At 44.5% G+C, this 13,206-nt stretch overlaps 1 protein-coding gene across 11 annotated transcripts in view; it reads right to left on the reverse strand.

Annotated features, from left to right (window-relative positions):
• Window positions 1-13,206, reverse strand: part of TMEM94 (transmembrane protein 94) — a 45,739-nt gene that overhangs the window by 22,061 nt on the left and 10,472 nt on the right. For 4 of the 11 annotated variants that reach the window (XR_015703234.1, XM_087750852.1, XM_087750855.1 and 1 more), the window contains exons 2-11: window positions 11,327-11,446; window positions 10,511-10,638; window positions 9,776-9,912; window positions 8,905-9,101; window positions 7,958-8,109; window positions 7,234-7,336; window positions 6,833-6,919; window positions 6,167-6,283; window positions 2,319-2,375; window positions 355-459 (exon numbers count right to left, since the gene is read on the reverse strand). Coding sequence is in view for 10 of the 11 variants with exons in the window: in XM_087750852.1 (XP_087606978.1) it covers window positions 355-459; window positions 2,319-2,375; window positions 6,167-6,283; window positions 6,833-6,919; window positions 7,234-7,336; window positions 7,958-8,109; window positions 8,905-9,101; window positions 9,776-9,912; window positions 10,511-10,638; window positions 11,327-11,446 (1,203 nt within the window). In the remaining variant the exon portion in view is untranslated. Of the gene's footprint in view, window positions 1-354; window positions 460-2,318; window positions 2,376-6,166; window positions 6,284-6,832; window positions 6,920-7,233; window positions 7,337-7,957; window positions 8,110-8,904; window positions 9,102-9,322; window positions 9,487-9,559; window positions 9,659-9,775; window positions 9,913-10,510; window positions 10,639-11,326; window positions 11,447-12,234; window positions 12,257-13,206 lie in introns of those variants that run through there. The other 7 variants (XM_009474112.2, XM_087750854.1, XM_087750856.1 and 4 more) reach the window with 7 other exon arrangements.

Raw genomic sequence — 13,206 nt, forward strand, 5'->3', positions numbered from 1 at the left:
TGGGAAGGAAGCAACTACTGAGCCTGTTTCACCAGCTAGTACCTTATCAGGACCCAAACCAGCTGGTTCTTGAACAGGAGTCAAGAGGGTTATGGGACCAGAACCAAAGCTGGAAATACAGACACCCTGCTAGATGCCACAGAGTATCTCTAACCATTGTTTTAGCCTGTAGATGCACTGCTTGGACAAGACAAGACAGTTAAAAACTCATCTACAAAGACGGGTGCCTGAAGGATTTCTAATTCCAGCACAGTCAACTAATTGCTAAGTCTATGCGCAGAGAAGGACGACATGAAGGATGCAAATGAAGCATCCACGTAGGGCTCCTCCTTCTGACAACCCAGCAATACTTACAGTGACAGATCCCAGACTATGGAGCAAGCTGGATGTGAAGCTCAGAGTTGGGGATTTGCCTTTTAAAACACAGAGGAAGTGGTTCCAGATGCAGCGTATCATTTCCTGCCGAGGGAAGCAGAGAACATCAACCAATTAAAGACTCATTCAATGAAAGACGAGGGGAGAGAAGGAAGAAAGGGAGTATGACATTACCTGCTTTCAGGTTCAACACAGTGATACACTGCAAGATAAACACCGGTCTCCATGGGAACCTGTTAACTGATACGGTGCTGATGTTCTCAAGGGAAAAGCATTTCTTCCCCCTTCCAGAGGATGCTAACAGACAGTCTGATTGTTGAATTGAGAATTCACTGAAACTACCTTTGTCTACCCAAAAACACAGGAAGGAATTCTGAAGTTATTTCATTTGGGGTGAATCAGTTGTTACCTCTTAGTATTTTTCCCTGAAGTAACTCTCATCCCCTTGGATTACAGAGTTTGAGGCCTTAAGCTTACAATCACCATGCTGCAAATTGGGTAAATGGAGTCTCTGTGGTGAGGTGACTTGCCCGAGGTTACTTACTGAGGCAGTGACAATGTTGGAAATAAAGCCAAGGTGCCCTGACTACTCCATCATTACAAATGAATTGTAATCACCAGGGCAATAGACTGAAAGAAGGGGATATTTTGCAAAATTAAAATATCAAGTTGGCACCCTTCATCTTCCACACAAAAATGTTTCGGAGGGAGTCTGGATGGCAGCAATCAACCCAAGCACCAGAGCTGTATGTTTTTCTCTGTGCACTCCTAAGGGCAGCAAAACCAGGTTTGCATTACAGTGATATTTTACTGCTTTTTAGCTGTTGTTCTGGAATGCTGTCACTGCAGAGCACTTCCCCCAAAGCCCCTGAGATCAAGTTCCTTAGATCCTAAGGGTTAGTACAGCCATAAGCTCAGATGCAAAACAATCATGAGCTATCACTAGGAAGAAAAAAAGCTCTTACTTAAACCAGTTTCTCATAAGCAAAAATGTTACATAGATACAAAAGGAAAGCAGCAGATGAGGAAGGTCAGCTCAAATCACTCCCATTTAACACCTGAAAAACATCTCAGCTAAATGATGAACTGGCATAGAAAGACAACAAAATATTCAGCAAAGAAAGTGTGTGTGTGTGTGCATCCATGTGCGCGCCTCTGTGTGGCTGGGAGCAAGGAGATATGAATTGATTCTTATAATGTCTGGGGATTTTTAATTACTCCTGGAGTCCATCTGCCTCCTTATGGACAGGGGAATCTTAATGCCAGATTAGACAGAAAAGTGTCTTTCCTCTACCCACCTGTTTAATCTGGGCGATGCAATTTATAGAGTGGCCAGATGCAGTTCCTCCCCCAGAAAAAGGTCTTCTGAATGTTTATTTGCCCCAGCTTTGGAAGCACTAGTAACGTGCTTAAGCTCGTTAAGGAGCCTATGAAACAGGATCAGACTTTTAGCCTGAACTAATGCTAATGATTCCATGCTCCCCTCTTCACATCTGGTCTTGGTGCTGACCACATCCCCTCTGTCCTTTAGTTTTGGCTTGAAGAAGGAGGTTTTTCTGGTACAAGCAAAATACTTCCCTTCTTTCTGACACGCACCATAAAAAGTTTGTTTTACTCCTGGAACAGAAGGACTTGAAAGAGGTACTTTCTTCAGGACAGAAAAAGTTGATTTCAAACCATTTGCAATATTCAGGAAAGCACAACTGGACTCAGTATCAAAGGCACCTCAATCTCTGGTCAGCAGAGCAGCATTTACATGGGAAGGTATAGGGGAAAGACATGCAACCTGCATGCATAGCAACTTAAAGCAGCAAAGGAGTGACAATGGACAACTGACACAAGTAAAAAGGGTCTAGGAACAAGCAGGAGATCAGAGAGGAAGGGAAAGGATATCACGAAGTTCTGCAGGGAAGATGGAAGAAAACAATTCATAATAATAGTACCTGAGAAGATACCATCTCTGTGTAGCTGCTGAGAGTGTCCTCTGAAAACTTAGCAAGCTGCAGCAAGAGAAGAGACCAGTTACTATAATTGTGCTCAGAAATGTGTCATGAGGAACGTCCTGCCCTAAATACTGTGCCTTCAGAGAGAAGACAGCAGGAGTCCTGCTCCGTGGGAATCGCTATACCAAGGCAGACCAATAATTCATCGAAGCAATTAAGTCTTTCATGGACTATGTCTTTATCTACTTGTGAAGCACAGTCAAAGTGCTTGGTGCTGTACATCACAGAACACACAGTCATTACCTAAATGTCTACAGCGAGAATAATAGCAATTAGACCCAGAGGAGGCTCTTTCTGATGGTTATTTTTAGACAGAAAGAGCCAGCATTGAGTGATCTGTTTTTAAGCTATACGGGTCAGTTAAAAGAAGGGAGCTGGAAGAGTGGTTGTAAGAGCAGGTGCCTGGAACACAACGGACACAGAGGAATGAGGCGATATGAAGGGGATGTGGATAGGAAATGGAAAGAAATTATAGCAGGGCACTGCCACGGGGCTCTTGGAATTACACCGAGAAATCCACTAACTCAAAATGTGTGCATCCAGCACAAAGGAATTCCACAGGAGATGTAATTTTGAAAAGCAGTTTAAATTTAAGTATACTCATAAGTGAATATGGCAATTACATTTGTATGTCAATAAAACGACACCCCAAATAATAATGCATATATCTGGCACTTTAAAAAGGATCAGTTTAACAAAGCCGAAAAAAGCCAAGACAAATTTGTCAGGAATAATTTAAGCTGAGAACTATGAAGGATAATTAGGAACTGTTTAACAATATTTTAATAAAATTTTAAAAGGCAACAATCCCATAGTAAAAATAAAAAAGTCCAGTTTTGAGTGAAAATAAAAATAGAAGTAAAAATTAACATAAAAACAAGAAAAAGTATACCAGTAGGTAATTAAAACCAGTCCACTGCTTGTTGAAGACAGTGAAATTGCAAATGATATTGCAGGCAAGGCAGACGTGTTAAATAAATATTGCTATTCCTTATTCAGTGATATAATCATACCATATGATAACTATGAAATATTTTCCATTCTAACACCAGCTACTGAAAGTAAATACGTTTAAATTAGCAGGTCTGGACAACTTTCTGACTGTTACTGCTGATTTTGCACAAGGCTTGAAGCATGGATTAAGTCCCAGTGCAATGGAAGAAAGCGAATGTGGTGCCAGTGCCTAAAAAGGATAAGGAGAACAAACCAAGTTACCACAGGACCCCACAGAGACTTTGGTTTCAGACCAAATAACAGAGCAGCTAATATGAGACCCAATTAAAAGAAAAGAAGTGGAATAATACAACCAGAGCCAAACACCACAAGTATATGAGTAATAAATCTCATCGGACTATTGTGATACCTTTTTTGACAAAATCACAAATTTGACTGATAAAAGTAATGCTTTTGATGTAGACCACTTGGTACTTTGGCCTGATACGAAATGCTTTACTGGTTTTCTAACAAAAACCAGAGTAATACCAGAGAAATAGGGCCCACATTAAATATACTGGACTATTTCCAAATGGAACAGAAACTGAGGAATTACTTGCAATAGGATGTGTTACTAGCTCAAGCAGGGACAAATTCTCGGTATTTTGTTAACAGCCTCAAAGGAAACTAAAAAAAGATTACTGAGTCTGTAAACTATACAAAGTTTGGGGCAGGGTCCAACAATAAAGAGAACAGACCGCCGTTACAGCACAATATGGATTGCTTGGTAAATAAGCAAACACATGCACACCAACAGGCACAAAAGTCAGGCTGCATACCTAGGAGCAAAAATGAAGGCTGGACTTACAGGATGAGGACTCTGTCTTAGAAAGCAGTAACTCTGTAGATTATCAGCTGAACAAAGCCCGGCCATTTAAAGCAGTGGCTAAAAGATCTAATATGATCCTTTGTTGCACTAACAAGGGAACATAGAGCAGAAAGTCCAAATTATTCTGAAATTTAGCACAAGCACAACTGTTACTGGAATATTTTGTGGGATTTGGAGATTCATAATTCTACAGTGATCCTGAAGCATTGAAGAAAGCTAAGAGGAAATCCAAGAGAAAGTTTAGAGGGTTGGAAAACATGCTTATAGTGACTCAGGGTGCTTAAACTATTTACTTAACCAAAGAGATGGCAAAAGGGAATGTGAGTACCTGCAACAGACCAGAAATTTGATTGATGTGCTCTTAAATCTAGGAGACAAAGGATGTAAATATTCCAAGGGCTGGAAATCAGATCCTACAAAAATTCCCACTAACATAGAATGCCCATTTTTAGCAGTGAAGGTAAATAATTACTGAAACAACCTATCAAAGGCAGTACAAATGTTTTCAAACCAACATCAAATTCCTTTCTAAAAGGAATGCTGCTGTAATCCAACTGTAGTGACGCAGCTTGAGGCAGGGGCTCGTTTGGGGTGGCACTGGTTTGTGTCCTGCAGGACGGCTGACTAACCAGTCACAGGGTCCCCTATGGCCTTGAAAAACTGGGAATCAAACAGCTTGAACACGATGGGAGGGGGCAGAAGGTGAAGAGCATCACGCAGGCCAAGTGATTGGAGAGGGATTGGGTCTTACCTGCTACATTTTGAACAGAGTAGAGAGAAGGAAGGAGTGAAATAGAGAGGCCAAGAGAAGACTGCCCTAGTCAAGGGGGAGAATGACCAAGGCACATCACAACGGTTGTTCTGCAGCGGCAAGGATGGAGGGTCATGTTTGAGATGTCACAGAAAGAGCTGGCTGGACAGAGTGAGTTGCCTGGACAAGAAAAAGGAGAAGACAGGAAAGAACAGAAGGAAGGTGCAAGTATGAGTGACAGGGAAAATGGGTGTGTTGAGAATGATGAAGCAGGGAAGCCAAGGAGCTCTGCCTTTTCCCAGTCAAATAGCAAGGTGTGAAGGGAAAGAGGAAGGTTCCAAAGACAGAAACCAAGTGATGCTGAGAATGCGCAGGAAAGGTAAAGTGGAGAAAACACCGAAAAGAGATGGTAAAGGTGCAAACACCACTGAGGGAGGTAACGTGTCCTCCCTCCCAGGACACAGGCAGCTTAGTCACATACCACCTGTAGGGAAAAGAACAGAAAACACAGACCCAGGGCCACAGAGGCCAAGGGAGGACAAGAAGGAGAGAGAAACTCTGTCCGAGTACAGGCATAACAGAAGTCAGCACAGAAGACAAACATAGCACAGCGCACCTCACCAACACTGCCACCAGGAGAGAACAAGAGACACCCATCAGCGCATCCAGTTCAGGATCACACACCCATCAAACTACCAAACTCCACTCCCCAAACCAGCACAACCACCAGAAATTCCTCTTGCTCCCTGATCCATTGCAAAGGCCATGCCTGCAAGCGAAGCCCCAGAGCCTCAAGAAAGGGCTGTTCAGCCCACGTGTTAAACCAGGGGATTGCAGAGGACCTCACGTATCCCGTTCCTTCTCAGTCGCTGAACGTTCCCAAGTTATAGCCACCACAGGGCATTTATCTCCACGTTAGCCCCTCTGACAGATTTTATTTAGCTGATACAAAGCACGTGCCCTGAAGAGATTTATGGAATCACTGGAGCTTCCTAACGCCTTGGGATATCTGTACACACATTGAAAAAATTAAAACATCTGTTCAAGAAGACGTCACACTGCTCCAGGGAGAGGGCATAGCTGGGACAACCAAAGATCCAACAAGCTTTTACAATTCTGTGGACACATCTGCTGAATTCACTGTGCTCACTTCACAGAGCCCTTCTCGTCTCCCGCCCTTTTCTCTGCAATGGTTTGATGTGAAGAGATACCTACCAGTGAGGTGGATGAGGCCTTGCTCATCTGGGCCAAGACTCTGGCTTCTCCAAAGGCTGTAGCAAGAATCCACAGGACAGGAAAGAGCAATGGAAGGATGGGTAGGACACCGTTCACCTGAAAAAAAAACTGTAATCACCAGCAAGCACAGAGACAACAAGAAGTCAGACCTCTCAGATGACATCTTCTCCACCACAGTGAGAGGACAGGTAAAAGGCAGCGGCAGGAGGGGAGGAGCCTGCTTGCACTGGAAGCAGTACAACACAGGGAGAAGCACAGGAGGGGAGACACACACCCTCTGAGGGGGTTGTAATGAAGGAGGCCATGAATAAATCACACCAACTTGCAGCTGGTTTTCTTGCTGAATTTGGCATAAACTCTTACAAGTTTAAAGGTAAAGGATACCATATATATATATATATACACACACACACAGACATATATACATACAAGGCGAACGAGAGAGAGCAAACAATGTAAAGGGCAGTCTAGGAGGAATGGCCAGGGTAGGGCTGTTGTCCTGCTCCACTGAGAGCTGCTGGATCCAGCGTGCACAAGGGCGTGCATAGGATGCTGGCATAGGACGAAGGAGGTCGCTGAGGGAGGGAATCGGTCTCAGCGGTGCTCTGGGGAGGAGGTGTAGTGGAGCTCAAAGCTCTCCTTTACCTGTAGCTGAAGAAGAGTGTACTGCCAAGAAGCAATTCCAGGAGCTTTGAAAATGAAGCGTACAGCATTGGTGATCAGGAAGCCAGCCTGCAATTCAAACAGAGATGACGGTGTCAGCTAACTACTAGTACTTGCAGGGAAGGAGTTTTCACTGCTTTGTAACATTCTCAGCCCTGGGAAAGGCTGGAAGATATACTTGGTCTGCTGCTGCAGTTCCTCCCTCCACTCTCATGGCTAGATGGCTCAGCATCTTTGCTTCTCTGAACTACCCAAGGTACATAAAGAGTCAGCTGTATGAGTTAGGGCCTGGCCACAATTTCCTGTTGATGGCTGCAAATTCTTCACTTTTATTGACAAAAACATGGCTATATTCAACAACAAAGGCTTGAAATGAGACCTACCAGTACAATGGGGACAGCATATTTCAGCATCACCGACTGTACAGTGAATCTCTCATTATCCAGGGCTGTCACAGGACGTGACAAAGCCATTTCCAGACACCACCTAAAAAATGGAAAAGAGCTTGAGATTTCAGCAACCAAGACCGTAACCCTGCACCCTCCTCAGATATAAACCTCCTAGGATACTTGATTAGAACACTGTGTTCACCCTATGCTGTGAGGGATGACCTTCAAAGAGAAGCCAAGTTCTACAATAACAGCGTTGCACTCGCCATGGTAAATTTGCTGTGCTGTTGAGCAAACTCCCCAGGTCTCCTCGCCCGCTTAACAGAAAGGCTCCATCGCCCCAATGTGTACTGAAACTCCAACAGGACATTCAGATATCTGTACCTCCAGCTGACCAAAGGGTGTCATATCGCTGGTTACATCAAATGCATGAAATCTGTGCCCTCCCTGCATCGTTCAAATTCAGTTGGAAAGTAATGAGCTGAACAGTAATATTTAGCATATATGTGGTTTTATATATTAGCCTCATCTACCAGTTAAGGAGGACAACTGAAGACAGACAGTAAGAGACAGAGCATTCCCAGGTAATAAAGAAAACACAGCTCAGCATATTTGAAAATTCCTGGCCTGGACTGATAAGTCTCATTCTTTGCGGACACAAGGCAGCAACAAGGACACAGACAAGCTGTGCAGGCACTGTGCACTGTATTTAACCCACCTGACATTATCAATTATTGGGGTCTTCAAGACACGGAAGAGACGATACAGCTGAGGGTTCTGAGGTCCCTTCTTCACTTCTCCCCTTGGGGAGGGTGGAGGTGAGAAAGGTGGAAACAGATCTCCTGGCTCCAGAACTATGTGCTCATCATCCTAGGAAAAAAGTCAGAGAGCCCGAAGGCTGCACAGTCGGGGCCTCGGTGGAATCCTGCTGCGAGAGACTGGAGGTTTAGTGCAGCAGGATCCCTCCCACTGCAAGGGACACAATACGTTTCTGTTACAATTCCCTGTCTCAGCTCTCAAAAATTCATTAGCTAAACTTTTGCTTCAAACTTGAAGCAAAATGAAAAGCTTGTGTTCAAGCACATCTGGTTATTTCATGAAAACTGGCATTTGGAATGAAAGTTACAATAAAAACCAACACAGGTACATTTCAAGCTTTAAACTTGTTCCAATCTTCTTAAGCAGCAAAATCTTTGCATAGATCTTGTAAATGATTTGTTAATTGACTTCTACCCCAAGTATTTTATATTATCTTCTTTTATAATAAATCAGTAGTAAGGAGAAGGTCACAGCAGACAAGCTTTATTTCTCCACATAAAAACCAGGATGAAGTAGGGGGTTTGTATGTCATATCATCCTACTGGATAGATTCACTCCACTTATATTTAGCAGCCCATTACAATTCCCTCTTGACCTGGAAGAGATGGAAATACTGTGCTTTGGGATCACATTAGTGTCTCCTGTCCATAGGGTTTGGGAGCTCATAGAGAAGACGCAGCCTGTCTAACAAAGCACCGTCCTTGACTGAACTGGAATTTCAAACTATTTTCAAGGTCAGAAGAAATCAAACACTCCAATAATCTGTACACTGGGAATTAGAGTATTAGCAGGAAAATCCTGGGAAATGTCTTGTTACAGGCCAGGGAAACAAGACAAGCAAGTTACCTTAATCCCTCTCAGAGAAGCAAATGACTCCTGGCCTGGCCTCAAAGCAATGACATCTCCTTCTACGAGCAGGCTGACAGGCAGGTTGACAAGGTGACCATCCCTGTAGGCCCAGTGAAGGGACCAGGATGGGGCATAAGGCATGTGAAGGTCAGGGTACATGGAGTCTGGCCATTTCACCTCTTTGCCAAGCGTATCTGAAAGGACGAAGTGTGAACAAATTAAGTGGTAACAATTCTGGAGGGGCCAATCATACATCGATTTACATCCTGTAATGGCTATAGGTCCTCCAGTGCTAAGCTGCGTCCATTCCCATGATCTTTTATCATCTCTCTCTTTCTCCTTGATGGCTTTTCCCCTCTCTCTCCACCCAGTATTAAAAACTAAACATAGTCATTTTATAACCTTAAATACATACTTGTACAATGGAAAAGCTAAAGGCTGTCCTTAAAACTGCCGCACTGAAATGAACTGCCTCCTCAGGTTCAAAAGCCCCCGTTGAGAAGATGCTCATGCACAGCAATTTATTTCCTTCTGTTCTATGTTGTGGTACAACCCCACGTATTCTTCTCTCATCATCTGCTGCAAGGCAGATATTTTTGTAAGATACTGAGGATTCGAATTACTCCGAAGCACAGACATAACAGACGCCTACCTGATAACACACAGATTGGAAACACATGGCCACATGACAGCTCAAAATAACTCTTCTACAGGACAGGCATGAGTAGGACACAATTCTCGCAGCCTGTTTCTGTGTAACATCGGGGAAGGCTAGTAAGCTCAATTAGTAATGTATGTGATCAGGTTTGGAGAAAAATCCAATGGGAGGAAAACACAAATGCAAATAGACAGATGAATGAGACCTCACCGTTTATCTTATCAATGATTGTCTGAAGTCTCCTCTCCACCTCTCTGCACTTCAGCCTCTCTTGACGCCCGATCATGAAGAGATCCAAGAGGAGAAGGAGGAAGAGTGCCAGTGCATTAACTATCTCAGCACCTTGGCTTTGCACAGCAAAACAGAAGAAAGCAGAAAGCAGATAAGGTTTGAGTAAATGAGCAGAATACGCTGCCAGCCACCCACAGAGATAAATGCGCACCTGCTCGGTTGTTTATTCCTACATCCCACAGACTTATGGCTAAAAAAGAAAAGCAGGCGAGCTATGATCACACTTCTTCTTTAGAATAACACCACCAGAGAAGTCTGAAAGGACTTGTCCCAATTAAAAAATACTCTTACAAATATGGTCAAGGCATGCTATGGTGCATGGGACAGCACAGTAACTTCTCCCATGAGCCACTAACTTCTCCAGTTTCAAAATCCTTCCTAACCGTGATAATGCCTTAGGCTTTTTCAAGATCTAGCAATGCTGTAGGAAAAAAAATCTCAATCTCTCCATAGGGCATTCTATGGGTCTATTAAAAGCAGAGTTAAGTTGGCTGAAGTTTTGCGAAAGGGACAGAATTCCCAGTATGAGTACGCTAGTGTCTAGATGTCTAGACAGAATGAGGGACAACACCGTTATGTCAGCCACACACAGTGTCAAGACAATATAAAACTACCACCTTGCTTCTGCTAACCAGCATAGGATGTTTTGCTTACCTCCCCTGTGGCTGGCTCCCATAGCAGCACAGCAGCAACAGCACTGCCAGAAGCATCAGAGATGCACCAGGCCAGTGGAAACAGGAGCAACGGTTACCATGGTACAGAAAACTGCTCCTCCACACCTCCTACAAAAGGAGAGCAGCAGGCAGCATTCATGAAATACAGAGTCAGACGTTTGAAAAAGCAGAGTGAGAAAGGGTGAAGGCAGCAGTTGACACTCCAGGGTGAGCACAACTTTGTAAAACCCCTGAAAATGATACACAGCATCCCAGATCAGGTATGCGAATGCTACAGCACTAACGGTTGCTCAGCTGGCGGGTCGGGGTGAACGCTCTCTGCTTTACTCTTGCTTGGAAGAATGAAAAGGCTTCTGTGCCAGGCTGCCCCATTGTCACTAACCAAGCGAGGAACACGTTTAACATTTAAGTATGTGCATAAACACTAGCGCTTTGTATTCAACACACACGCCAGACCAACATGGTGGACAAGGGGAGACTGTTGAGCTCCACAGCTCTTTCTCTCCACCTGATATACACCCCTAGGCACGCTGCCATTAGTGGCTCTTGAAGCCCTTAGATCCTTTCACAGATGAAGCTAAGCTCCTGTAGAGCTCCAGCATCCAGGAGAGAAGTGCGAAGAGAAAGGTACCCTTGGGTAATTCCTTGCTTTGGTCCCAAGGACTTTAGCAGTTCTACACCCAGACACTCTGCAGCAGCAGTCTGGGAGGGAACGCAGCCAACTTTTGTTTAATCTTCAGCTTTACTTTGAGAAGGGGAGACTGAGTGCCCAATCTTGTGCTGTTTAGTGCCTCACCTTCCACGAAGTCACTTTTTTCCGTTCCTTCTGATGCCCCTCCAGCAGTGCTGACAACTGGTCTCTCAGGATCGTGAGGGCTTTCTTTGTGGTAAGGCCCAAACTTGAGGTCATCTCATCCTGAGGTGCCAGAAAAACAAACTGCTTAGTGCTTTCCTATTTTCTTTTTAGGCATTTTCCTGGTGGCCGACTGAGCGCCCTGCACTCATCATCACCAGTCTGATTCTCCATTTTCCTGAAATCACCTTCCCTCCTGTGAACTCTAGACTGCTGGCTGGAATTAGAGCACCTAGATAATATCAGGTAAACAAACGGGTCGTGACTGTGCTGGATAAATACTTTATCAAAGCACAATACCAAGTCATTTCTGCGAAACAAGATTCTAATCAGCAGAGGCTGGGGTCAGTACAAAAGGAGGCTGCTCAGCTCTGAGGTTATGCAGGCTTGAACGGGTATCAGCTTGTAGAGACAACAGAACACAGTTAAGGTAGAATTTTAATGTTACAGGATGGATTCTTCTAACAGTAATAACAACTAAGTAGTAGAATATCTGCAATTCTGATAATATCTAATATCTGCTCGTTACAAATTTTCGCTTACAAATCCTGCCTCTGTGGCTACTTTGACACAGAAACCCGCAGATTCAAGTGCTAGGCAATGCATCAGTTCAGGCAGTGACACGACTCCAGCATCAACTCCTCCTTTTACAAAAGAAAGCACTGGAGATTTAAGGGCTGAATTGTGCGAACATACAGGGCTATGGAAGCACAGAGTCCAGACCACTGCTCCCTCACTCCTCAGCAAAGAGGCAGCAGCCTGAAAGGATGCAAACCAAGAGCGATCTGATGCTGATAACAAGAAAGTGGGTTAAACACTTGCATTTCTGGGGCAAGAACACAAGCACTTACCTTCCTTTCAAATCACAGAGACTGCTGCCAGGTACCAGCTCACTGAAAGTGAACCAACAAGGAAAAGCAGGCAGGTGGCCATGAGATATCATGGTACAGCAGACATCATGGTACTGGTCAATCAGAGTTCTCATCTGCATTTAACGTTTTAATACAAACACCCTGAGGGTGTGCAGCGCATGGGATATCCTGCACATTAGAAATGCTCAGGTGCATCATACCACTTACAAAGCACAGAAGTACTGAACACAAAGCAAGCAGGGAGCGTCCCCCTCCAGTCCCCACCAGTGTGACACACAGCCCAGCAAACCCAGCTCCGGCAGGAGCTGCAGCTCTCCCTGCTAGTGCAGTCACGAGCCCTTCCCAGCCCTGCCAAATCCACCGTGGTCTCAAACTGCAGCAGCTCTGCTCTTCAGGAGCTGCGTGCACGCGCCCAGCTCTGCAAGTGCAGCTTAGCCATGATCTGCACTTTTCTTCCTGTTTCTTAACTGAGTGGTTTCGTGATGAACATTTACTGGAAACTAATCTTGGACTTCAGACTCATTTGCATTGATGGTCCAATCCAAAACTGTAATGTAAGCGTGAAGGAATAGCAGATAGATGCTCTTTAAACTACCATCTACCACATACACACGCTCCCTGCCTGGCAGGGGCAATTTGAAACAGCAAATTCTGGCCGGGCAGAGTCTAGCAATGCTGCTTTAGCTGCACTTTTACAGAACTAAAAATAATCCTGCTGTAGTTTTCATTCCGTGTCAGTTTTAGGAATAGAGGAAGCAGTTCTGTGTTGTTCTTGGAAGCAGCCCAGGTAACATCAGCACAGGACTAAACATAGGAGTCTCTCAAAGACTCCCAGAGGAGAAGATGGCAGGCAGCGTAGCTGGCAACAGACAGGCTACTGCACCACGGGAGTGCCCGCGAGCGACACGGAGCAAGGCACACAATAAGTTTTCTCTCTCTCCGCTGACTGCT

This window comes from Nipponia nippon, unplaced genomic scaffold (genome assembly GCF_047370975.1).
Source record: "Nipponia nippon isolate SJK-2023a ecotype South Korea unplaced genomic scaffold, ASM4737097v1 scaffold_14, whole genome shotgun sequence".
Taxonomy (NCBI): domain Eukaryota; kingdom Metazoa; phylum Chordata; class Aves; order Pelecaniformes; family Threskiornithidae; genus Nipponia; species Nipponia nippon.